General features: G+C 47.2%; 2 protein-coding genes across 8 annotated transcripts; both read right to left on the reverse strand.

Annotated features, from left to right (window-relative positions):
• Positions 1-62: 62 nt before the first annotated feature.
• VPS11 (VPS11 core subunit of CORVET and HOPS complexes) lies at positions 63-8733 on the reverse strand. Its single transcript, XM_030505580.1, has 16 exons — positions 8492-8733; positions 8078-8226; positions 7750-7885; positions 6930-7093; positions 6598-6845; positions 5973-6174; positions 5724-5875; positions 5213-5399; positions 4705-4848; positions 4053-4241; positions 3042-3203; positions 2426-2565; positions 2078-2280; positions 1361-1532; positions 1031-1253; positions 63-303 (listed from the first exon to the last, which is right to left on the reverse strand). Exons 1-16 carry the CDS (start codon positions 8643-8645, stop codon positions 142-144), a joined length of 2787 nt encoding a protein of 928 aa, XP_030361440.1. The 5' UTR covers positions 8646-8733; the 3' UTR covers positions 63-141.
• Positions 8734-9295: 562 nt separating this feature from the next.
• On the reverse strand, positions 9296-25986 carry DDX6 (DEAD-box helicase 6). 7 transcript variants are annotated; one of them, XM_030505598.1, is made up of 14 exons: positions 25868-25986; positions 23218-23684; positions 21707-21770; positions 21135-21239; positions 20655-20784; positions 20031-20177; positions 19689-19783; positions 18861-18983; positions 18221-18349; positions 17724-17840; positions 16784-16847; positions 15934-16035; positions 15008-15187; positions 9296-12617 (listed from the first exon to the last, which is right to left on the reverse strand). In XM_030505598.1, exons 2-13 carry the CDS (start codon positions 23415-23417, stop codon positions 15012-15014), a joined length of 1452 nt encoding a protein of 483 aa, XP_030361458.1. In that variant the 5' UTR covers positions 23418-23684; positions 25868-25986; the 3' UTR covers positions 9296-12617; positions 15008-15011. The 7 variants fall into 7 exon arrangements, with proteins under 7 accessions (XP_030361458.1, XP_030361456.1, XP_030361457.1 ...); XM_030505596.1 differs by having other exon boundaries at positions 9296-13648; XM_030505597.1 differs by having other exon boundaries at positions 9296-14930.
• Between the last annotated feature and the right edge of the window lie 128 nt (positions 25987-26114).

Here is a 26114-nt window from a genome sequence, read left to right on the forward strand (position 1 = left end):
GAGCGGGGCGGAGCCGCAGCAGCCCGCCCCCCGGCCCGCCCTCGGCGCACGGTGCCGCACGGTCCCGCTGCGGTCTGGTTTATTAGGGGCTGTGTACAGATGCCCGAGGGCGCGCGAGGGGATCCCGCAGGAACCGCGCGGTCAGGTGCTGCGCTTGGTGTGCATGAGCAGGTCCCGCTGCAGGCCAGCCTCAAGCGTCGCCGCCTTTCCCGAAGGCAAGTCCGTGATGAGGGTCAGCTTATTGAAGACGCCACGACCGAAGTAGTCGGCAACAACAGAAAAGCCATCGTTGGAACACTTGAGCTGCCAGACACAAAGCAGCAGTATCAGCTAAAGCCTCCGGGCCCCTCCCCTTCCCCTCCCTATTAGACACAGCAGCCCCCGTCACTCCTTGGCTACTCTACTAGTTCCATGTGAGTACTGCCCAAGCACCTTCCTCTCCTCAGGTCTTCCGCCCCTTGTTTTCAATCCCACATTTGTGCCATGCACTGCAGAGGCAACTGACAATTCTCAGGAAAGTGACTGTCTCTGCTTGTCTAGTTTCTACTCACATGAACATACTCTAGCTAAGGCCCCATTCCCGACTTCACCGCTTCACCCTTGGAAAATGCAACACTTTTGGAGTACCCTAACTGCCCTCCCCCACCCCGGTTCCGATGTGACTGGCCCAACTTTTTCCCTTTCTTCTTCCATTTGTTCTATACAGCCAGAAGTCATATAGAACAAAAGTCACACTGACCGACAGCTCTCCAGGTTGGAAAAAACCCTTAAGATCATAGAGTCCAACTGACCTGTTTCAAGGTCAAGTGAGAACAGTTTCTCTTTCAGCTCTGGAGAGCATTAAGGACTCTTCGCACCCTGTGCATAACACAGTCACCCTAGGGCCTCATTATTTGCAGTTGACACAACCTTGTCCACAAAATGCTTTCAGCCTTACCCTACTCTACCAGCCTCTGGAGATCTGTAAATTAAATCTGTAAATCTAAACCGTATTTATTCAAACTTGGTAAAATAAACAATGTTACCCTACCTGATGCTGAAACTGGTCGTGCAGATCTCGCTTCTGCTCCTGGGCTCGGATCATGTCCATCACTTTGCGATTTTCTGGCATGCATGTAGGACATTCCGAATCGCTCTCGGAGTAGCTTTCAAAGCAATGCTGGTGGAAGGAATGACCGCACAGGAAGTGGACTGAAGGCAGCTCCAGGGCACTGGTGCAAATGCTGCACTTGGTCTTCTGAAAGATCTTGGGCCTGCGAGAATGAGAGGAGGCAGAAGGGTGAGGAAGACAAAGCGTATTTTTCCTTAATGAAAGGACAGTTCTGTTTTATGTAAGTTGAGACAGCACACAATCCTGCACCTTGCTTTTAGCTCTTCGATCTCCTGGCGGATCCTTGTAGTTTCTTCTCGGTATTTGTGAATTCTCTGCTCATCCTGCTCTATCTGGCGGCTCTGCTTCTGCAGCTTGTTGACAAGATAATCCTTAACCACAGACAGTGTGGCTGTGGAGTTATGAGCCAGCGTCTGCACAACTGAGAGCAACCGAGAAGTTAGTTTAAACACCAGCAAAAAAACCTGCAACCACATTAGTCATACCTGGACAGATGGCTTTTCTGTAGAAGGCCACTTCTACAGGCAAGGGCAGTCAGCATTCTCACCGACTCAGAGTCACTCATTTAAAGAGTCGATTGCAGTTCGACCTCTTTCAGAAATGGGTAACTGGGAGCATGTTTGGATAGCTCAGACCAAAAGGGGCAAAGCAAGGATCCAGTGGACTGGATTCCATTCCAGTTCCTCCATCAAGGCACAGCAGGAGTTTCAGCAAGCCCTCCACCTCCCCACGCTGCCAGAACAGAAATCAGGTACAAACATCTCTACGACTGACACCACAGATCGTTTCTCCTAACTAGGGAGCTGTGACCGGCATAGCTTTTCCCTGTAGGGCACGTTATTACTTCAAATGGTGGGCTCAAACTTTGTTGATACTTCTCTCAAATTTCTAATTTCCAGGGAATGCTATAAGCTAGTTTAGGGTTTTTTTGGTGGAGGAACGTTGGGTGCCACATGTCATTATTACCAAGCAACGGAGGCATAAGATTCTTGTTCTCGATGTGTTTCAGCACTGCAGCAATATACTCTTTGCAGTCCTCCTCCTTCCGCGCAAAGTAGCCGAGAGCCTGTTCCCACAGACAAGCCTCTTGGTCTCCATACAACTCGCACACCTCGATCACCTTCTTGTACTGCTCATTCTGCATGTGGTAGTGCATGATCTGTTGGAAACTACAGAGTAGGGAGAAAGAGTATCTTGAGATACTAAAGAGGTCGTTACCATTGTATTGTAAGGCAGGGAGGTTTATGGCTCAGAAATTCCCGTGATGGGAAATGGGTAGAGGGACAGGACTCTACAGACAAGAGCAACACTCACAGTTTGCCCTGCTCATAGAGGTAGAGGACACCATCCTTGAAATTGTGCATCTGACATAAGACCAAGGCCTTATCAAAGACTGTTTTGAACCTTCCGCTCTTCAGGAGGGTGAGGGCTTCATTGTGCAGCTTCTCCTTGATCTACAGAGAAGGGGGAGAGGTTGCGGAGAGCAACACGTGCACAGAGAACATTTTGCACTAAGACTCAACAAGAATTTGCAGCTCTTTCAAAGAAGAGGATAGTTTTGATATTTGCCCTCTACCCTTTTAAGCAAGCAGGACGTGATTTCTTTCACCCAGCAGCCAGCATCCTCAGAGATCTAGGCAAGCAAACAGACGCTACTTTTGTGGGAGAGGCATCTGACTACAGAGGTTTTATTGTCTGGAATCTGTTCTAAAATGAGATTCATACAAAACAAGCTCAGCCTCACTGAAAGGAGTATTCTCCCAGCAAGCAGGCTGCTTTCCCATTCACGTCCCATTTGTCCAGCACAACGTTACGTATTGCCTCATGTTATCAATGCCCACCTGGGAAGGTTAAGGGTTGGCAGGAACACAAGTAGGATTCAAAGACACCAAATTTCCCTCTCAAAACACAAAGCTGGAGGAGCTCAAACCTGCTCATCTTGTTCATGTGCCCAGTTCTGGAGTTGAAGTTCCAGTAAAGTGTCGTAGACACCCTGCGGAGAGTCAGCCTGCACCTCAGTCATGTGCTCCAGAAAAGCCTTCAGTTCTCGGGAGTTGTTTGCAAAGACTGGAATGAACTCCTCCGAATTAGCCTGTAACACAGCCAGAACAAGTCAAGCAGCAAGTTCAGTCTCAGCCAGACAGGTGCTTCTTCCCTGTCGTGCGGAGCGCTCATTCCCAGAGCCTGTGGCGCAACAGATACAGCACGGGATGGGAATCATTTCCGAGCAATAGTTTTTAAGTGGTCTCTGGAACTACCGGTACATCAGGATGGAGCTTCTCATAGAACAGTTTGGGTTGGAAAGGACCTTCAAAGGTCATCTAGTCCAATCCCCTTGCAGTGAGCAGAGCCATCTTCAATTAGATCAGGTTGCTCAGAGCGCCCCATCCAACCTGACCTTGCATGTTTCCAGGGATGGGGCATCTACCACCTCTCCGTGCCACGCGTTCCAGTGTTTCAGCACCCTCAGTGTAAAAAATCTCCTCATACACAGCTAGTCTAAATCTACCCTCTTTTAGTTCCAAACCATTATCTCTCGTCCTGTTCCAAAAGGCTCTGCTAAAAAGTTTGTCCCCATCTTTCTTAAAAGCCCCCTTTAGGCACCAGAAGCTGCTCTAAGGTCTCCTGGGAGGCTTCTCTTCTCCAGGCTGAACAAGCCCCAGCACTCTCGGCCTGTCCTCCTGGAAGAGAGGCTCCAGCACTCTGATCACTTTTGTGGCCTCCTCTGGACCTGCTCAAAAGGCCCACGTCTTCCCTGTGCTGAGGGCTCTGGAGCCGGACACAGTGCTCCAGGTGGGGGTCTCACCACAGTGGAGAATATTGAGGTGCATTTCTCATTATACCTAAAGCATCAGGCCTGCAGCACAACGCATGCAGGAGCACTCGCTTGCTGTGAAGCTACTACTCAAGAGCAACGGCTCCCAGCCAGCACAAACTGTACCTTTCTTCCTTCCAGCATCCCGGGGCCTTCGCTGTCTCCCAGTGGCCGGTAATCAGTGCAAAGGACCTTCAGCAATTCTGTGGTCTCGTTAGGGACATGGTGCATAAGGATTTTTCCATACCGCTTCATATTGCTCTCTGCCTGATCAAAAGGCAGTTTTCCAATGTAGCGCAGAGCCTCTTGGTAGTTCTGTGGAGGGAGGCAGCCAGCAAAATCACTGTGTGACGTTGACTTCTGCTCTCCACTTCAAGGCCAGGACAGAAAGCATTTAAGACATGCTGCAAGTACACCACAGACATGGTTTGCTCTGAATTACCACTTAGTTCACTGTTCCTGCTTGTTTTCCTCCTCAGGGAGGAAGACTGGCTGTAGACCAGGGGAAGGGCTGCACGATTTACATCAATCTCTAACAACCCTCTCTTCTCTTAAAGGCCACTGTAAAAAGCCACATCCGAAACAGAATAAAAAAGACCCTCTGATTTCCACCCCTGGTCTACAACATGTGCCGAAGCGGAAAGCCAATGCGCAGGCGGTGGCAGCAAGCATTGCTCCACAGGGAAGAGGTCAGCGCAATGGGATTCTCAATAAAGAGAAGGCTATAGAAGTTGCAGTCTCCCCAGGAGAGAACATGAGAGCAATACCTTCCCCTCACCTTGATATCCTCTAGCTGGATTTTGAGGTACCATTCATGGTGCATGTGCTTCTCTGCCAGGTACACAGCGTGGGAGTAGTAACCCGCCTGACGAAGCACCTTGATCGCTGTTTCCACATCGAAGCGGACCTCACTCTCGCTCGTCTATGAGAACAAAAGCAGAAAGATGCTCCCTCAGCAACGTCGCCATGGTCCACAAGCAGCGATCGTTTATGTAACAGGAGGAAAGCCAGAGCAGGGACAGCTTAGTACCTCTCACGAAAGGGAAAGGTCACACATGCAGGAAGGAAGTAGCCTAGCCACCTCTCAGTAGCTTGCTAATCACACTGGCAATGGCCAGCACACTCCAGACTCAGGTGGCAAGCCAGCCACACCAAGTACCGAGGGACAAATCCATTCTTCGCTCTCTCAACAGACCCACAGAAGCCAATTCACATTGTCACTGCTACCCCTTTTTAATTATGATGACAACATCACAACTTTGCACGATTCCACCTTCCCCCAATACCTTGATGAACTCTTCCAGTTTGGAGCTGTCTTTGAGCTTGGTATAGCAATTCAGCAGCAGCGTAGTATGGTCTGCATTGGCCAAGGACTGCAGGTGGAGCGTCTGCAGGTAAGCGGTGAGATTGTGGATACGCTGAGCATCCAGGAATTTCCGAATAACGTAAGATGGTTCCAATTTCCCTATAGTTCTGGGAGGGGAAGAGTCACCTTACAAGAGACTGTATTCCCAGGAAGTCAAAATAAACAGAGAAATTAACAACTGATCATGCAGAAGCCTTAACTTCAGCAGGCACTAACCCTCTACATGGGACCACTCAGCTATGTATCAGAAGTAACAACTAGTTATGGTGTAAGACCACCCATCTGCATGCACAGTGAGATAACCAAGCCTCTACAAAGGCCACGACTGGGATGACGTGGTTTGGTTTGATTCCTGGGCCAAAACAGAAATCGAGGCCTCTTCAGCTCCTACCTGTACTACAGCGTCACAGCTCCACAGGACCCCCACTCACCGGATATACTGCTGGATGGCCCCGTCGTGGTTCCCCTTGTTATACAGATGATCACCATACTGCCGGAAAATCTCTGACAAGCCATCGCTGTCCAAGTGGTGGCTCTTGGCCAGGTTAATGGCCATTTCAAATAAGTTCTTTCTGAACAGCATCTGTTAAATACACAGGAAGAGCAGTATGAGGGAAATACCACCCTGCACAATCTTGCAGACATAAGGCAGAGACTAATAACAAAACAGATTTACATGCCTCAAGTTTGGTTTGCGTATCCTTCTCCTGCAGCACATGAATCTTCCCGTCTCTGGTCAGTACATACAGAGAACCCCACTCTGCTAAGACATCCACTATATCATCAAATATTGAGCTGTATGCAATGAATTTGTTGCACAAGTCATAGATATTCAAGACTTGTTTGTCCGAATTCTGTGCCTCGTTCCCAGCAAACTCTGACCTGGAAAGCAGAAGAAAGTTTCAGAAAACTTGAACTTCAAGTTACTTCAATAACTACAATTCTTGATTCCTTTGCAAACTCAGGATGTCCAGAGAGCAGGACAGCTGGGGTTCACTTGGGCGATTAAGCTAAGCAGACCCAGAGCAAAACACCACCTATTCATACACGAATTCTATCTGTGTGTTACACTGAGAAATTCACGGGACTGGAAGAAAAAACCCATGCCCCACTTGGTCAGCATGCTGAACTGTGCTACTCCCACACTGGAACTTAATCGATGTATGGGTCTGGACGAACCTTAACAACCTCTGACAAAGTTGCCATTGGCCACCAGGAAGGAAGTTTCACAGGGAAGAAGGAAAAAAGAAGGAAAGTGGGAAGCTGCAAGAGCGAAAAGAACTCATCTGTTCTGAGGAGCCCTACTTTGGAGAAGTCTTTCGGTCCTTGGAGACAATGATGAGGTACCCCCGATACCAGTGAACAATCAGCTTTTGTCCCTCAAAGGCAAAGCAGGGACCACGTTCGTCTGGCTGATAAAGGTACACACATTCATTTCCTGCCACAATGAACTGGAGATCCTGGGATGGGTCACTGAGAGATGAGCAGCGCAGTCCACAACCGTGAGTGTCCAGCTCCAGGTGAGGATAGTCTTTTGCTGAAAGCATATAAGACTACGGAGGAAACGCAAGGTTTGGGGGATTGCTCTAAACTAGACTCTGAAGCCAGAGTCTCATTTTTTCCAGTTAAATTCTCACCTGGATGTTCTCTGTGGTAACCACAAATAGATGTGTTGTTTTGCCAGACTGTCGGAAAGCAAGGCCAGTAACCGGGTAACTGCCTTCATGTAGGATCTGGGTCTTACTATGCCGGTCTCGAGTGATGTCTCCTTTTGTAAGTACCACACTCCCATCTGCAAAACCTGGTGAAGGGGGCAGACTAAACTGTTACTTACATGGCACAACTGAAACACTATCCAGCCTGAGTTAGGGCAGCTCCAGTCAGCGACAACACGTTGCTCACCAGCAAGGTATTAAGTTTCACCTGCTTATTGGAAGCATACTGTACACTGTAACAAGACCAGAGGGAGATTTCCTCGGGGTGAGTAAACCAGCTTGCTGACAGCCCCAGTCCTATTACAAAGGAACAATTAAACCCAAAGAGGGACATGTTCCTTTTTTCATTTAAACAAAGGTTTCTGTACAGGGCTTCAGGTATCACAAACCCTGCGGTTGTTTCTTCCTGTACTACAACAAAAGCTACATTTAGTATAAGTTCAATAAATGTGTCACCTTAATGACTGGCATGGAAAGATGACATCAACTGAAAATATGGGTTTCCCTTTTAACTACGAAAGTTATTACTGTCATATGTACAGACTCAGGCTAACATTAGGTATTTGTCCTCTCCAGCTCTCCGACAGCACAAGATAGGCCGTCTCTCCACAAGAGTAACATAAAAATGGAGGGAGAAGAAAAGCCAGCAGGTTCTATGCTGGGTTTTGTGCCATCCATTCATTTTCTCTACACCTAAGAAAGGACCGTAGTACTTTTTTTAAGCTACTTCAGTTTTACTTACCGATTGCCATGAAATTAAGGTTCTCGTGGACGGTGAGGCAGGATACAACTGTGGGCTTATTACCTGGTATTGCTGGAAAAATTCGTGTGCAAAGAGGATTGCCACCATCTCGCTTCTCCAGGTTCCAAACCTTAACCTACAAACAACAACAATACACTGGCACAAGCAAAACATGAGGTATTAGGAGGCCAAAACTTGGCATCAGATATAACCGTGCTCACAGTGAGCAAGGTGCTTGAGGTGAGAAAGGTCAACCAAGGTAATTGCAGTAGCCTTAAGAAAGACCCACAATCCAAAAGCGTTTTCTCCTCTTTGCCATTTGACTTACCAAGGGGTTAATGCCCTCTTCATCCTCACCCACAGAAACCAAGATACTGTGCTGCTTCAGCTGGTACAGATGTGTCACCCTTAGCTTGTAAGCTTGGAAACTACTGAATTGAAGGGAGCGAGGCAAAAACCAGATCTGACCTTCCATATGTACACAGCAGTTAAGGCACACAAAGGGGAAAAAACCCAAACCCCACAACTGTCGACACACCAGAATCAAACCATGAACGCTTGCTTCTCGCTGACCTCTGCCAGGGCTGCAGTGAACACACTCTGCAGAGCAGCGCCTCACCCAGCGCCCATGCTTTAAACGGGCAAAGGACCGAGCCAGAGACCGCCGGGGACCCGTCCGCGGCCCGGCCCCACCGGGCCCCACCCAGGCCCAAGCGCCCGGCCCCGCCGCCGCTCAGGATATCCCCGAACACGAGGTTTCCCCGACCCGAGTCGCAGACCGCGATGCCCGGGGGCAGCGCGAAGGGTTTTCCTGCGGCCCCGTCCGGCCCCGGCGGCTCCTTCACCGTCTCTCTGTCGAAGAATACGAAGCGGCGCCACTGCAGGTAAGCAGCCATATTGGCGGTGGATCGAGCCTCCGCGAGCCTCACGTGACCGCCGTCCACACCCCCTTCAGGTCACGAGGCCGAGCACGTCGCATCGCGCATGCGCCGGGGGGCGCTCGGCGGGGCGGTGTCCGAGGGTGCCTGGGACGGCCCCGGCGCTGCCCGGTCCCAGCGCGGCGCCGCTGCGGCACCAGACAAAAGGCGGCCTCAGCACATCGGGACACGCTCCTAAACCGGGCTAAAAATGCTTAATTGGCTGCCGGGCTTTCAGTGGGGTGGGTTTCGGGGGCACACCTCTGCTCCGGTGGGTGGAATTTGTACACGAGTGGGTGAAACCAACACCCCACACCAGCTCTTAAACACCCACAAGTCACGGTCCTGCGCCATGAGCTTCTTTCCACTCTCCCTTTTCTTCCATTCCCTTTTCTTCCCTGACCCGTGGAGAAAAGAAAATGGCTCCAGCCAAGAAGTCACTCTGGCCAGAAAGCCCGTCACGTCTCACACCCTCGAGCTGTGGGAGAGAAACTTTACAACACTGACTCCTCTCCTTGAGGCTTCTCTCCAAAGCTCACTGTGAGCATCCGACACGTCTCAGGCTTCTGTACACAGAGGTCACACGCTTTTCACTCAGTGCAGTTAGAAGACAAGACAAGACCAAAACAGGAGTTCCAGGGAGCTTTTATTGAGATTAATCAACAAAATCAGGATTTTACCATTCATCATTTTTGCACTGGGAACTCGCGAAGCTCTTCACGAGGCAGCGCTGCAGCGCACATACAGCCAGAAAGAATACATCCTCAACAAAATCTGAGCTCCACTGGAGAGTTTGCCAATTACCAATTGAACAGAAAGCCAATTTTCCCCTCCCACCCCTGAACGTTTTCAAGGACTAGTCCATGGTGTTTGCTGGTTAACAATAAGAATTACCAACCTCTTGACTAGGGACCGGTGGATTATGATATTCCACCTGAACTGCAAATAATTTCTTTGCTTGAAATAAAAGTTCCAGTTTCTTTCAATAAAGGGAACAGCGACTATTTTCTTCTCCTGACACCCCCTCCCCATAATCATTGGTTAAAATACAGCAAGACTGTATCTTAATAAGCCCATCCCTCCCCCCCACCCCTCCTTACCCTTCCCAAACTTGTCTACAGCAGAATTTAACAATGCTTCCATGCAGGGACACTTCAGCAACACAACAGTGACCCAAGCACAACCTGTCAGATAACCTGATAAAGGTTATCAGGTTGTCAGATAACCTGATAACCTGATAACCTCATACTGAAGGTCAGAGGCACACTCTTTGGTCCAGAGACCTAGTTTACAACAAAGATCAAGTGTGATTCACAAAAGATGGACCCAAAGTTCACAGCAATCGGAGAACTCCCCACACCAACTGCTGCTGCCCAACCTTGACCATGGTGGCCATACTGCTGGAGTTCCTGGGAACAAAATGCACTTTGTCCTCAGAAAACAGCAGCTGCTTGGCCCCAGCGGCATTGCAGAGCCCAGCATCGGGAGAACCACCGCAATGGCAGCGTGAGGGACATGGCACAGCCCCTCCGTGACCTTCTACAACAGCTGCTGCTCAGGTTTGTGTCCCGTCAGTTGGATCAAAACCAACAAACCCAGCCAGACACGTGCATTTTTAAAGAAGCATTTTTAAATCCTTGGAGCAGACACCCCCCCATCCCAAGTAAAAATAAAGAACAAAACATCAGAATGAGATGATTTGATACCAACACATATGCAACATGAACTCATGTTGAGCTTCCCTGTTCTTACCCACACTTAAAGTCACAGAGGGCAAAGGAAAGATGCTCCCATCTCATTCTGGAAACTGAAACATGTATTTGACACCAACCCACCCCCCCTCCCTTTGGGACAAGCCCTCTAGCAACTGCGGTGCACTCCTGACGGTGCAGACCCAGAGAGCAGCCTGCCGTTTCTCCCCAGGAAGCTGGCTGAAGATGAGTGTCACCCCCTGCATGGCTGCCTCACCCAGCGGCAAGCTCCATTTCATCCAAATTCAGAGCATTTGGACTTCCAAGGGGAAAAGTGCAGAATCCGTCAGATTCGCATTCACGTCAGCTTTGTGAGAGGAAATGTCTGACCTGGGGCTCATCGCTGTGGGCTCCAAGTAATGCAGAAACATAAAGGCTGGTATGTGACCAGCAAAAACAGGAGATCACTTGCAAGTAATCTCAGGAGGCCAAGATTTAGCTCCTCACTCGTGGGTAGGGGGACAAAACAGTAACCAAAACCAAAAAAAAGCAACAGCCCCCCACCCACCCAAAAAGAAGGAAAAAAAAAAAAAAAAAAGCTAGGATTATCCTAGTCCTTTGGAGCATCTTTCCATCTGCAAGATAGCATCTGTTAGAGATGGCCTACTAGCACCACAGATAGGCTGCTTCTTTCATGACCAGAAGCCACCTAAAAATGGTGCCCCCGATAGTTTCGCTAAGTGCCAATCCTCACCGAGAGGCATTGAAGTTTAAAGTAATACTTTCAGGAGTTCTGTGCTTCCAGAGTGACCAGCAACGCATGGCACCAGGCTAACCTACCACAAATCCCAGCAGAGCACACACATCTCACTTGACATCGCTATCCTGTTCTTGTTACATGTGCGTGCCCTGGCAAGATACACAACTTGTATTTACAGTTTTCACGTCTTTTTTCGCACTAAAACAATCCCTCTTCTGTCTCTCTGGAAAATCATAAGCTGGCTGCAGTACAAGAGCAAGATTTTACTTTTGGTCAAAGTTACCACCCACAAACTCCCACCCCCTGCCCCCCAAAAGCACCCCAAAATTGTTTACATTTAGTACCTGCCAGTCAGATGTAAGCTGTGTGGCTCACAGAGTGTCTGTGACCAAGCTCTCGAGTTTGTACTCTAGTGCAGCATTTGCTACAATTATGGAGTCACTGCTGACAAAAAGAAGAAAAAAAAATCCCAAACGCAAAGACCTTTCCGTCTCATAAAGCTGCTGTCAGGAGGCACCTGGCTTCTGCTTATGATCCTCCAGGACACAGGTGGCCACGTCCGCCTGGAAGTGCCAAACTACTTTGCTCAAAGTTAAAAAAAGAAACAAAGGCCAAACAGGAGAACGCAGGACGATTACCTCCTGCCTCAGAGGTCAGCGAGCGTGGTGCGAGCGCAGCATCTGACACGGACAACCGACCGAGCAAAAGGGACTGCATTCATCCAGGTGCCTCCTGACAGCATTGGTGAACAGGCTAAAAGGGAATTTAAAAAGAGTACGGTTTCTGATTTGTCTCACTCCTTTTGCCTGTAGATCAGGCCAAACATCAAGCATGTTGGGAGGGGCACAATTTAAATCAACACTACTCGACCAGAAAGCACTCATCAGCAATATACAATGCAAAATGACAGACAGCGATTCGTGCCCAAACAGAGGAGATGGAAAGCAGCTTTCTGCAGCTTCTGACACTAACAGGGGTTACCTGCTTACCTGCTCCCAAGCACAGAAGCCGCTCTGGGCAGAAAATGCACAATGCTGCAGGAAGTCATCAATCCCACAAAGCTCCAGAACTGTCAGTTTATGCATGTAAATTGGTTTTCTACAGTTTCTCTTAAACCCAAATCCACGCCTTACACACACACTGCGCAGCAACGCTGACACCGCTGGATTTCCCTCACGCCACGGTGGAACACAGATCACGGCCCCCTTCCGAGCTTGTCAAGTTCCAGAAGTTTCCAAGGGGGAAATCGAAGAGCATCTCCCAGCAGGCTGAGCTACAGATCGAGAGGCTTGGGAGTCCCACAGGTGATCTCTTCCATATCAGCGGTACAGGACAGTGTTGCTAGCACCAGAGCAAACCCACCCTGATGGGGGACGCTTGTAGAGGCCTGCTCTTCACGGAGGTCAGAGCGCTTCTCCTTGTTTAGTGTTGCAGAAAACTGAGCCCCTCTCATCAATAAGCTGCTCCCATAATCAGTCTAATCCCTTTAACCCCAGCAACCTTCATCACAAAAGAAAAAGTTATATATGAACCCAAACAGAAAAAGAAAAAAAAAAATCATATTTACAAAGTTTGTACAATATACACATCTGATTTTCTATGGGACACACTGCGCCAGAGGAAAGAGGGCCATGGCTCTGAAACAAGTCTATGTATCAAGTGCTGTAACTACTAATGAAGACTCTTATGGAAACCAGTCTGTAGTGTTCTGCTAGAGCATAGGGCTTTTCTTATGGCTCCTGCAAAGGATGACAGGCTACTCTTTCCTTCTGGAGCTATGATGCTGCACCTAATCAGCCCAGATTTTAAGTTGGTTTCGTTTTAAATACAGGTATTTACAGTGTGGGTGAACTGCAGATGCATATCAACTCCTCCGATTAAAGAAAAAAAAAAAATAAAATAAAGTTGAAGGAAAAAAAAAAACTAGTATTCCCAATACGATTCACCTCCCAGCCCTGGGCTTGAGTACTTGGGGAGGAAGAGAGGGGGAAGAGAGGGGAACTTTGACCTGAAACCAAAAACGGCTGTCGATTCCTTGGGCTGTCGGAAAGGTGATATTCTGAATGGTCTCATAGCATAAGGCACTTTGCACGAATAAGTAACAAGCTCTTTAGCTTAAAAACAGATGAGTAACCAGGGAGAAGTTGAAATGCACTCAGTCGATGGTTGAAGAATTTGAAATAGCTGACAAGCTCATGTTCATCACGGTTCTTCTCTTTTCAGGGTTTCTCTTCTTCCCTTGCTGCCCCTCCCACCCAAAGACAAAGAATTTAAAACCAGCAGTTAGTGCAACTAATGTTCAATCAGCACACAGTGCAAACAAGTGGAAAAACAAAAAGACATTCCTCCTTTTATCTTCTTTCTTCCTTGCTGCCAAATTTAAAAAGAAAAAAAGGCCGAACTCTTTAGTCTTCATAGTTCCGAAATGAAAAGACGAAGAAAAACCCACAAAGAGAAGGGTATCCCCAAAGAAACGATGTGTCACAGATCTGGATCAAAGGGCTTCACCTTCTGGCATGCGTAATCAAGGCCTGCAAAACCAGACCAAAAACACAACCACAACACCCACAGTTAAATCGAATCTATGCAAACCCAGACCCTAGGTAATGAATCACACCAACAATGTGGGAGCTCTGGAAACACATAGGACATTTGAACAGCTCAACCCCATCCACAGCTTCGCAGAAAAAGGTGCTGCTAATGCCCTACTGTACCTACAGAGCACAACTACCTTGCTGGCTTCCTGTCCCTCAGGAAACAGCAAACAGTTCCCCTGGCAAGGTCACAGCATTCCCCTTAAGGAAGGAAGCCAGCCAAGAGTCTTTTCCAAGTTCATCACCTAGGTTTGTGAGGTTATTTACTTATGAAACACAGAGAAGGCAAAACAGAGGCTGCAAGTCAGCTCGGTGGGATCAGCTAGGGCTGCCCTGGAATGAGCTCGCAGAAGGGATGAAGGGGCACTTGAACGCTAGCTACTGTTAAAACACTTCTGCGGCCACTTTCTGGTTTTGTCACCCAAAAAGAATTTCAGCAGCTTTGTCAGGTTTCTCTTTCTAATTCACAATCTCCAAAAAGAGCACACAAGAGAACAATTTCCAACCTGAACTGTACAGTGCTTGGTCTTGTACTGTACAGCATCTTAACTAAAACCAGATCAAACATCATCCTGAAGCTGTTTTACTTGACTGCGATCCAGGGTGAGTTTTCTTCTTGTCAAAGGACTCACCCCGGCAGTTTTTTCCTCGGACAATGGCCAGAAAGGGCACATTTAGGAGTCTCTGACGGTGAAACCTCATTTTCTTCTAAAGCTATGCAGACGACCTCGAGCGGCAGCAAAGATGAACTACAGCTTTGCTACCTACTCGCAAGTTCATTTGCAAGAGTTCCATGAACCAAAGGATGCAGAAGATGCAGCACCTTCAGCCTGAGCCTGTGCCCTCTAACTGGTGAGGTACTTCAGCATTTCTGCTGGAGCTCTGTTCCCAAAGCTATCCATTTTCTCTCCTCCCCTTTTTGAGGGCCACCTTCCTCTCTGCCCCTCACTGATTTCTCATTTCAGCTAAGCAATACAAAAGAATTCCTTGGGCTGCCAGTAGCCATCCTAGCCTCTCCAAACATCATTTCTCCTGCCCCTTTCTCCCTCATTTTTGGTCTCCTTAGCATGCAGTCAGCATTTCAATTCCAACAACTAAAAATCCTTCACCCTCCCCTTCCAGCTTCACCACATCCCCAGAACTCCTTGGACCAACAGTCTCATTCAAACCCTTGTTTTCACATTCAGAGCCTCTTCAGCACATCAGTTTCCCCCTCTCCCTGCAGCAACATTGACACACCAGCTCTTCTTTCATCCAACACAACTCCTCTAGTCAGGAAGGCATTTACATACGCACATGCTTACTGTTTCTCATCTTCTACAGGTTCGCTGTGGTATTCTGCCACATACAGGCTCTTGTCAATGTTGCTTGGTATGGGCTTAATTTCAGTTCCCAACTGCTCCTCAATACTTTTCAGGTTGAATCGATCATCATAGGTGATCAAGTTGATGGCCAGGCCAAGATGACCAAAGCGACCTTGACAAAAAAAGGTCAACTGAACTAAGTAACAGAAGGCTGATTGAAAAAGTCTGCCCACGGTACAGTTACTAAAACTCATTCTCTGCTGCTAAAAGCGAATCCAGACCCCACCACAGGTCTCTACAACTTTCACGTCAGATTTTGGTAAGGAGTTTTGTACTGCTATAAGAATACAAAAACTCAGGAGGTTTGCAACGCTCTCACAAAACCTCCTCATTGATTACAAAAAAAAAAAAAAAAATAAAAGTCCTCCACTACTACATTATGCAGGTCCAGCCCTTCTTCAATAACAGAGTTCCTGAAAAAGCCTGAACTACAAAGTTCAAACACCCAGACCCCCTCTGCTCACTGCCTTCCTTAAGGGTGTATTTTGCCGATGTCCAGATATTGGAAACATACCTTGGAGAAACACTCGCAGAAGAAAACTACACTTAAGCCACCACAGCAGCTTAAGTTTTCTGTACAGAATCCTCCCAAACTGCAAACAGGAACACTAGTAAGTTAAAGCAAAATACGCCTTCCCCCCCTTAGGCTGTTCAGGCCAGTTTCAAGACAACAGTCCTTTACTTAGTTATTTGTAAGGATAACCATCTGAGATGATACCCAAAATAAATTTGTCAGAAAAAAATCAATGCTACCTAAAATAATTCTCAGGAACAGTCATAAAACCCAGAAGCCAATTCAAGCCTAAGAAACATCACAGTCATCAGCAAAGCTGCGCCTAAACGGTGTTTTCTTCTCACCTGATCTGCCAATACGATGGAGATAAGTCTCTGCCAGCTTTGGGAAATCAAAGTTTATCACCACATTCACAGCCTGGATATCAATACCTCGGGTAAACAGATCTGAAAAACAAGCCAGGTCACAAAGAAAGTTCATTTCAGTTGGACCAAACGCTGCCAGCATTTAGGGTGGCAACATTAACAATGGCTAACAGTAGCTTGCACTGGTTTCCAGAGGCAAGTTTCCCCGGTACCAAAGACAGTTCATATACAATTCTGTTACGGATTCTTCTTGCTCTTGGTCCCTTATAAACATGAGTAATATCAGAAGAATGACCAAAACACCAGATCTGCATATCTATGCCAAAAAAAGTAATTAGCACACAGCTTGTTTTTTCCACACCCGACTGCTTCTGAGCAGGTTGTCTTATACACGCATCTCCTCGCACCACTGTGCATTGCCAATGTCACAACAGACTTGAGATCTGAATTACATCCTGACCCAGTCAAGTGTGGGGATCAGCAGACACTGCCCAAACAGGCTGGACAATGGAAAACTCTGATCATACGCAGGCCTTTCAAAACTACAAAATGTGTGAAAATACACAGCAAACATAACTAGCACAGGAAATACCATCACAGTAAAATGATTCACTTGCAAGCTGTACCTTCAGGGTTTGTCAGAAAAGACAAAAAACTACAGGGCTAAAGGAGCGCTGCACCCTGCTACACTCAGACTTGACAAAGGGAAATTACCAAAACATCTTGTTTTGTTTTATTACAAATCAAGTGACCTCTTATACCTGGGCTAATGGTTAATTTGCATTCTATCACAACCTTTAGAAACAGGAAGATGTTTAGGAACTCTTACCAGTGCAAACAAGATTGCGGCATAAGCCATTTCGGAAATCATGGAACACACGATTGCGGTGCTCCTGGAAATAAATACACATACATATATATAAATCAAGAATAAAACAAACAACCCTCCCAAACAAACAGAAAACCTACACCCCTTATTTCCAGGTATATTCAAGTTACAAACACTGACCTTCAAGCTCAGGAATGCCTCCCCCTTGCCACCATTAGAGTAAGTCCAGCTTACATTCAAAATTAAAACAATCACATGCATCACTTCAACCTTCCAACATCTTTTAGTACGCTTACCGAAACAAAGGCAATGACAAGTATGAAGCTTGAGGGCACGCAAGCTAATAGGCAATGAACAGAAACCTCCGCACCAGCAAAGCTGCACTGGCATTTTTCATCCTCTTCACCAAGACCACAGGTGCTCAGTGGCCATAAACCAGCCGTGGCTTTCACCAAGAGGTTTGACCAAAGCCACCTCCCTGGCTTCCCAGACTCCCCTGCAGCCACAGTGCAAGATTTATTGCTTGCAAAGCCAGGCAGGGCACGCAATCTGCTGAGCATTGGGGTTTTTGCCATTTGCTTTAAATCAGGTTCGTTCTCATCTGTGTCAGTTACGCTGTATGGTCTGCCATGGCTCCTCATGCTGGCAAAAGCAAGGCAGAAGCAACCAGAACTGTGTGTTCCAGCCATGGTCTGTGCTTACACTGGACTAACTAACCTGACCCAACTCTTAAATACAAACTGACCAGCTATACTCTGAATGGTCTGGGAAGGGGCTTGGGGGGGTGGGAAGAAGGGTAGTCTAAAACCAAATCAACAGCAAATCAACATGTTTCAATTTTCAGAGAACATGCAAATTTACAGCAAGCACGAGACTCATTTCAGCTATGCTGCAAAGCTTGGGGTGGCGTGGAATAAACCACTGGAGGCTTCATACTCACCTGCCTCATTTTAGCATGGATATAGAAGCAGGAATAGCCCAGCTGGGAGATCTTTTTGGCTAGCAATTCAACTCGTTGAGAGGAGTTGCAGAAAATGATCGACTGGTTAATCTGGAGCTGAACATATAAATAATGTGCTCAGTAAATGCAGCATTTTACTAACAAATAACCCAAAATGAGGGGGGTTGGAACTAGATGCTCTTTAAGGTCCCTTCCAACCCAAACCATTCTATGATTCTACAATAAGATGTAAGTTTAAATCCCTCCCAGAAAGAAAGCAAAGCAGTATGCTGCTGGTAATTCACACAGTCTCAGTCTCTATTTTGTACAAAGGTGCAGGACAAGAAGCACTTGGTTTCAGCTTCAGTGAAACAGCACATTTTGACAAGTGAAAAGTGTTGTTCAGCCATCTTTTTAAGACTGCCACTCTCAGTCTTATTCGTGTTTCCGAAAGGCAAAAAGCCTTGGTACGTTTTCAACCCAGCCCTGCCGCTTACCCTGGAGAACAGCGTATTTAGGCAGTGTACTTTCTGACGCTCAGTTACATAGGCATAGTACTGGGTAACTCCCTTCAAGGTCAGCTCCTCCATCAGATTAATCTCGTAGGGTTTCTGCAAATGGGAATTCTGAAAAAGAAAGATAATGATAAAGCGGGCAGATCTGCATGCAAAACATCAGAAGTATTTCCCACCCTCCAGCACATTGAAATTCCTCCATGACAAGAATGCACGACCTCGCCACTCGCTCTTTGTGCTACATGTGAAATGGACAGGGCGGGTAAAATTTCACCAAGGAGTACTTGTAAATGTACTTGTACCAAGGCGATCAAGTGGGCTGAACAGAGCATCCTCTGGAAGCAAATCAGTGCGGATGGAACTAACTGATGTACCAAGTGGAAAACAGTACCTCTTAGGCAAGAGCCATGCACACCCAGCTCTTCCATTAATGCTACTGCGGGCCAAAAATAATTTTCAAGCTTCTGTCCTAGATTTAGGCTGATTTAGATTAAAGCAGTGAAGTTTGGATGCATTAAAAAAACCCCAAACAACCGAGCACTGACAGCTACGCACCACTCATTCACACACTTCACATGCAGCGTCACCACTATCGTGCATATATGAAAGCATCTGCACTCACCATGAACTTCTGTACACTCAAAGGGAAAGTGGCTGAGTAGAGCAAAATCTGTCTGTTTTTAGGGAGCGTGAGAATAATGTCTTCCATTATTTGAACAAAATCTTGAGACAGCAACTTATCTGCCTGTAACAACAGAAGTAATAAAGAGTAAGTTAAATTAACAGTGTGAGAATCCAGACTTCTGGTAGTACCATAAAGGGGTAAAAACAAAACAAACCAAAACACTGGGAGCCTTATGGTGGCATCGTCCCCTTTGGAACACACACGGCTCCAAAAGATGTTTGCCTTAGCTGCTGGAGACAGGATTCATCAGTAAAAGGAAGTTTACCCTCTCCTGGTTTTCAGTACTTGGCTTTAAACGTAATCAAATTCAGGAGAACTGAATGGCATCTCAACTGAAAAGTTATCAGGGTTCATATCAGAGTCATCCAAGAGTTTTCACACAACTGTTTTCTCCACCTCTCACTCAGAAGCCCATACGCTACTGGATTTTCATGTATCAGTTTCACACACGAGCACAGCTCGCTCATTATAAACTGAAACGTGTTCCTCCCTTTCAGAACAGACCATTAATCTATTCTTCGGGAACAGCGAAGACAACAGGAAAGGCAAATCTTCCTAAGCTGTTTTCTTAAAAGATTCATGTGCAGAAAAGTTCTTCTGCCAAAAGACCTTCTCAAAAATACTGAGAAATGGATGAGCTATAACCTTACAGTGTCTCTAAGCAAAGTTTGATTTGTTGCTGTGCATTACGAGGAGACTCGCTGAGACACATAATTGCTTTAACTCTGTATTAAAATCCCAAAACGTTTAACATGCGCAACTTGCCTCATCCAATACTATCATCTGGACATGCTCAACTTTTGCTACTCCTTTCTTGATGAGATCGAGAATTCTCCCAGGGGTAGCTATCACCACATGCACTGTAAGGTTAGAAGAGCAAAAAAAAAAAAAAAAAAAAATGGTTAAGGCGACTGAAACAACGTTTCTGGCATTCACAGCCATGTTTCATACGAACAGTTTGAGAGAATGATGGCATACAAACAGTGAACGAGAGGTATTGCAGTCTATTCTGTAATAGGCAAACAATAACAACAAGCAGAAATTCCACTGCCACACTGTAAAAGCCATGAACAAACAGCAACTGAAGTATAGTAAAAGTGCTCCGACCTGTATCATCAAGCCTCATTATGTCATCTCGCAGATTGGTTCCTCCTGTTGTTGCCATCACTTTGGCACCTCCCATGTGTTTGCTGACTTGGATACAGATTTGACTGACCTGCAGGGCTAGTTCACGGGTGGGAACGATCACCATTGCTGAAAGTTAAAAGCATCAGCGTGAGTTACTAGAAGACACTGTACCCAAAATGCTAATCCTTAGAGGAAACAGAGACTTTACACATGCTAGACTTCAGTGGTTTGGTAAGGTCTGTTCTGGGTATCCTGAACGAGACCTAGAAACTGCTTACAACAAGGCAAATTCCGGCAAGGGTTCTCCGTCCCTCCATATTCCCTTCCCATGAGTCCCCTGGCCAGCACACTGGCTTCTCGCTCCAAATCCGCTTCCCAGGGCAAGACTATAAAGACCAGAAGATGTCCTCCACTTGAAGCTTTTGAAAGCAACCGTGTGACTTTTAAAATTCCACCTCCCCTGCTCCCCGTTAACTTTCTTTGAAAGTACAAGCAGATAACCTGCGCCGCTCGATTTTGTTAACTAGTTTTAGGCTCCAGTCTGCTACGTAGCAACCAACACCACTTCCTGGCTGCAGCTAAGCGAGATCCATCTCAACTGACCTTGTATATTGTCCTTCTTTAAGTCTAGCCGTTCAAGTAAAGGAATGAGGTAGGCTCCACTCTTGCCTGTTCCATTTTTCGCTCTAGCCAAGATATCCCTACCAGATAAAGCAATGGGGATGCTCTCCTCCTGAAAAGCAATGAGACATAGATAACATGTAAGCAACCGTAAGCCACACTCACCAAACAGGCTGGCCAAATTTAACTCTACTTTCTAACAGTATTGCGTGAAATCTACTTCTCTAAAGCAGAAGTTAGTCCCATCTCAAAGTCACCCAGTGCAGGACTTAGTGGCCCTAGGTGGAGGGCAGGAATCTCTTAATGCTCGACTAAATCACCAAGTTCTACCGTTCATGACCCCAGTTCTCCCATATCACAACAGGAGTATCCAACACTTAAGTGTGATTAAGAATTTCAAGACATTTATAAAAATTAAATGCTGCTTGTAAGTAGTCTTAAAACTTGTAGTAGTCTCCTAACCTGAATAGGAGATGGTTTTTCCCAGCCCATTTCAAAAATTCCCATCAGCAACTCCCGTTTCAAACAGTAATCTTCAAACTCGTTTCCTTTTGTGGAGGTCACGTCCTGGAAAACCAAGAAAAGCACTTCCATAAGATTAGGTCACACAGACTGGTCTGACTCAAGAAGAGGCTGCATATGCAGGAAGATCACAAAGCTCATTCCAATGCTATACAGGAGTTCCCACTAATCTGTGCAGTACCATACAGTGGAGAAGGAAACATTAGCCTTCTTGTAGCCAAATAGAGTGCTGTGAACTGTCATCTTTCAATCTGCCTTTCGAGAGACACTGACTATCAGTCCCATGCTGTAACACCAATACAGTAAGAAATCCACAGCAAACTCCATTTTTGAGCTTTTGGAGAGAAGCCTCTCTCCTAAGCAGCTGTAGAACCTAATTCCCCATTGAAAACAGTAGGTACTGAACTGTTTCAATCTTTGCGTAAGACAAATATTTTGCCACCGCAGCCTCTCCCAGATCTTTTATTTAGTATTTATTCAATTTGGTATTTATGCAATACAACCATCCTTACCGAAGTTTTGATTCTCAAATCCTTTGGAGGGAGTTTTAAAGTCTTCTTCCAGTCATCACCAGGTCTAGAGCAAAAATAAAATTAAGCCAAGTTAAAAAGGAATCTGGTTTAATAATTTTATCGTGCAGCTTTTTTTTTCATAGATGCAGCGGTGAACGTGTCATATTTTCACCTCCTGAAAGCTGAAAGCGCCTACACATATGAGCTCAAGCCTTCTCTGAGCTAAGCAGGATGCAACAGGCAGGAAACTGTAAACAGAGGAAATCAGCAGTCTGCCAAGCGCGCAGAGCATTTGTGAAATTTCGATCCAGTCATGATTCAAGTCCCATTTTTAGGGCACTGAATCAATCCAGTCGAATACACATTTAAAACTGAGCACTTAGTCATATGACAGAAACTGACTATAATAAATCCACATGAGAATATTTCATCACTTAAAAGAGAAAAAAATTCTCTTGGGAACATCCAATCTTAACCTGTGAGTAATGCGAGAAGATGAAAAACCACCTTGGGGGAGAAAATTAGGTAAGCACACGCTCCACTTGTTGACCAACTGTTGGCATCTTTTGCTCTCAATGAGATTTAGACACCCATCCTCTCTCGAAAGCCACTGTACAGAGAGGAGTAATCCCTTCTCTTCCCCAATCCCAGGAAGTCATGAGTGAATTTTAATGAGTTGAAGTCATCAGTTTCATTAGAGGAACCCATTACAAATAAAAACAAAAAAACAAAGGACAACGAGAAAACCAAACCAAACCGGGAAGGAGTCAGGCAAGCTACTGTCAGACTCCAAGCATTCCATTACGTACTCTCTGACGACAGCTGGCATTTCCCTCACAAATCATCAAGTAACAAAATAAAAGTGAATGTTGTTCACAGGAAACAAAAAAAAGAACATGTTACTGTACAATCCAAGTCTTTTACATCTCGGGATTTCCAACCAGCGCACTCACGTTTATTAGCACACTTCCAAAAACAGTTTGATGGCAGTAAGGTATCACAGCGGTACTGTATTATTTCAGCTCAGGCTCTGATGAATTAAAGCCAGAGCGTTGCACCAAGGAGAGCAAGCTCTACTATTTAAAATCAATGACAAAAGATAACACACTTTAAGGAATTTCTCACTGCAAGAAAGAACTGCAACAAACGACAGCACACGCAACTGCACTGAGACTAGGTGGCATTTCCTCCTCGGTCTTAAGTTTCAGTTCAGTTCTTTCCCACTCCCCAACTTCCCCTCATACCACTCACAATGAGCAAATAATACAGGATGCTGCTGCTCAGTGGGCTACGTCTGACAAGCGGCTGCATGTCCTGAAAGCAAAGCATCACGTGCAATATTCACAAGGAAGCCGCCACAGAGAAATACAGCTTTCTTTCCACAGCGCACACCACAGGACGCTTCTAACCAACAAGGTCATAAAACAGCAGCAGCAAACTTTTTAACACAGGAACACAAGAACACTTCCCATACGTGACTCTGAAACGTGGCAGCCGACAGAAACACTTACTTAATAGCGGTGGTCATAATCTGTGCTTGCTGTTGGGTGCCGTTATTGATTGTGTTGGCATTTTTCAGCTGGTTCATCTGTTGCTGAGTTTGTGTGCCTCCACCTCCTGGGCCCCCGCTGGGTTTTACAGGGCCTCTCAACTGCCCATTCTGACTGGATAGACCCATTATAACAGGGTTCTCTGTTCTGGCCGTGCTCATGTTTTTAGTTTTAAAGATGTCTTTTTAGACTTCAAAACTTTGAAAGTCAGTACAGAAACTGTAATAACAGTTTATTAGACTCTCCAAAACGAAGAGATAAATAAGTCTTGCTCAATATATGAGTCCTTTATTGCAATGCAGGCAAGCACCTGTAAGTCACTCAAAAGTAAAGTAGTAACTTGCTCTGATGCACTGTGGATCAACTTTTTTAAAAAAAAAAAAGCCCTCTAACAAAGTTGAGTTATATCAGAATTCACTTGGTTCAATCTGAAAGAGAAGCAGATGGTGACAATTAGTATCTGGGGGTTTAGCTATGGAAAGCACATCAGTTTACCTTTGTATCTTAAGAATCACTTCCTCCGGGCAGCAGCAGCAGCATTTGCTTTTCTGTTTTCTCGGGGACAACTTCCAAGACACTCGCTTTCCGTAAAGCTGCACCCACCACCTTCAGTCACCAAAGATTATGTCCTCAACAGCTGTACTTTCGGCAGCCTTCCAGTTAGTAGCTGCTTGAAAAATACTACCTGCACACACCCCACCCCACCCCCAACATAAGCATGAATCATATCAAGTGCTTTGCTGATTCTTGAAATTCTCCCACTTCTGGGACACAGCAAAGCAGCCCTAAAACACTAAGCAGTGCTATGCACAAGTATGCGACAGGAAGCAAGACCTCAATGTCGAGTGAATATTCCAGTTAGAACTGATGAAAACCTTAAGTAACTCTACTCACTCTTTTCGTTTCGAAAGGGAAATACAAATTGTGTTATTTTTTTATTACAATAAAAACAACCAAACACACACACAAATGAAAAAACACCCCACCAAAAAAAGCTTACCCTCCTCCAACCCAAAAAGTTAGTTCGCCAGCCTGGTACTGATCTAACACCATTCGAATAGTGAAACTAACCAACTCATCAAGCTGAACTGACAGTAGCTTCCTGTTTTGTTAAGTCTAAGTGACCAGGCCTGAACTGAAGCAGTGAGTAACATACATTTACACTAGATTACCTAGCTTCCTGCTTCTGTGTCCTGCATGACATTACCTTCCAGCTGTCAGTAACCACTCATACAGCGCTCAAAAGATAACATCTGAACACAAGTTAATATCGCCTGGGTATATAGGAGGAAGGTTAGCAAAAATTTAGACACACTACAAAGCCTGCACCTTCGATAAAGTAAGCATGGACCACAGCTGAAAAACTCCTTATGACGATACAAGAGAGCCAAGACATTGCTAGTACAAAACCTTTGCAAGTAAAAGGAATTTGGCTTGCCTGTACAATTTCTCCTCACAACATGTCTGTATCTTGGGAAAACGCAAAGAAAAAAAACAGGGGACCACTATTTCCTAAGTTCAGCATCCACAAAAACCACGCAGTTCCCCAGTGAATAAAACGCATGTTCAAGAGCATTTCAAGAGGGTGGAAAAGAATTCAGACTCTTCCCAGACATCCCAGCTGTTTCTAAGCGCATCAATTCCAGCTTCACACAAAACTTTACAGTTGGCAGAACTAGGATTTTTCGCTGGTTATTTTCCTGGCCGGAAGCACTGCTTCGGGGCGTCTGGGAAGAGATTTCTGCTGCCCATTAACTTCGTAAAAACAGGCCGAGTCACAAAAGCCACCAGGACCGCCTAAAAGGGCCGAATACCACCGCCAAGGAGTTCTCCGATGTTGTAGGAGACGCACCCCCTCAGTCACTCAAGCTCCTTCGCTCGTAACTACCCTTTGAAAAGGCAGAGATGCAAGAAGAACGCACAGGCTCATCGAACCCAGCCAATCTTCCCGTTCCGAGACGAGAAGAGCCACCATTTCGCAAACCGACAGTCCGACGGCAAAAAGCCTCCATACACACACACCGCCCCCCCGCCCGACTCTCCAGGCTCAGACCAGGCAGGCGGGCGGTCAGGGCAGCCGCCGCTGGCTCTTTCCATTCCTCTGCCGGCAGCCGACCCCCGGCGCCTCGGCAGGGCCGGGCCCGGCCGGCCCCGGCACAAAGCGGCTGCACAGCTCACCCGGCCGCAGGAGCCCCCGCGGTGTCCATTGTTTCCGGCGAGCCCGGGCCGCACTGCGGCGTCGCACCCGCCGCGGCAAACAGCGACGCGGCCCCCGGGCCCTGCGGCGGGGCCGGCGCCGCCCGCGAAACGCAGCTGCGCCACACCGGCACCTCCGCCCGCAAACAATGGAGCGGCCCCCGCCCGCCGCCCCGGCCGGCAGCGAACGCCGCCGCGGCCCCGCCCCGCGGCCCGGCCGCCCGGCCCGGCCACTCCCGCCGCGGACCGTCCTGGCCGGCCGCCCGAGACCCGCTCGCGGCCCCTCGGCGCCGCCAGGCCCCGCTCAGGCCCCACCGCTCCCGCGGCAGGCCGCGAGCCTCTGCCGGGCGGCAGCGCTCCCCCCATCCCGCTCCCGCGGCCCCGCGCCCGCCCCGGCGCCCCGGCCCGTCCTCACCGCCACCAGCCGCGCTCCCCCCTCGTCCAGGTATAAAATCCTCTCGCTCCCCCTTGGTGCCTTGTTATGGCGACTCGACGCTCCAAGATGGCGGCTTCCTCCTTCCTCCCGTGCGCCCACCCCCTCCCGGCAGGGCAGGCTGGCCCCGCCCCGCACGCATGCACGCACGCACGCACGCACGCACGCCCGGCGCGCGCCACGCCCGACGCTGCGTGTGACCCCCTGGCCACGTGACCGCGCCCGCCGC

The sequence above is a fragment of the Strigops habroptila genome, chromosome 17 (genome assembly GCF_004027225.2).
Source record: "Strigops habroptila isolate Jane chromosome 17, bStrHab1.2.pri, whole genome shotgun sequence".
NCBI classification, from domain to species: domain Eukaryota; kingdom Metazoa; phylum Chordata; class Aves; order Psittaciformes; family Psittacidae; genus Strigops; species Strigops habroptila.

Bases quoted from the DNA above. Each gene is read 5' to 3' on its own strand.
- VPS11 (XM_030505580.1), bottom strand. From the start codon at position 8,645: ATGGCTGCTTACCTGCAGTGGCGCCGCTTCGTATTCTTCGACAGAGAG. The intron at 5,876-5,972 runs GCATGTAAATCT...TGTATTTAACAG, and splicing joins ATACGCAAACCAAACTTGAG to ATGCTGTTCAGAAAGAACTT. The intron at 3,204-4,052 runs GTACAGTTTGTG...GCTGTGTTACAG, and splicing joins GGATGCTGGAAGGAAGAAAG to GCTAATTCGGAGGAGTTCAT.
- DDX6 (XM_030505598.1), bottom strand. From the start codon at position 23,417: ATGAGCACGGCCAGAACAGAGAACCCTGTTATAATGGGTCTATCCAGT. The intron at 21,771-23,217 runs GTAAGTGTTTCT...TTTTTGCTCTAG, and splicing joins ATTATGACCACCGCTATTAA to ACCTGGTGATGACTGGAAGA. The intron at 15,188-15,933 runs GTGAGAAGAAAA...TTTTTTGTCAAG, and splicing joins CCATCGTATTGGCAGATCAG to GTCGCTTTGGTCATCTTGGC.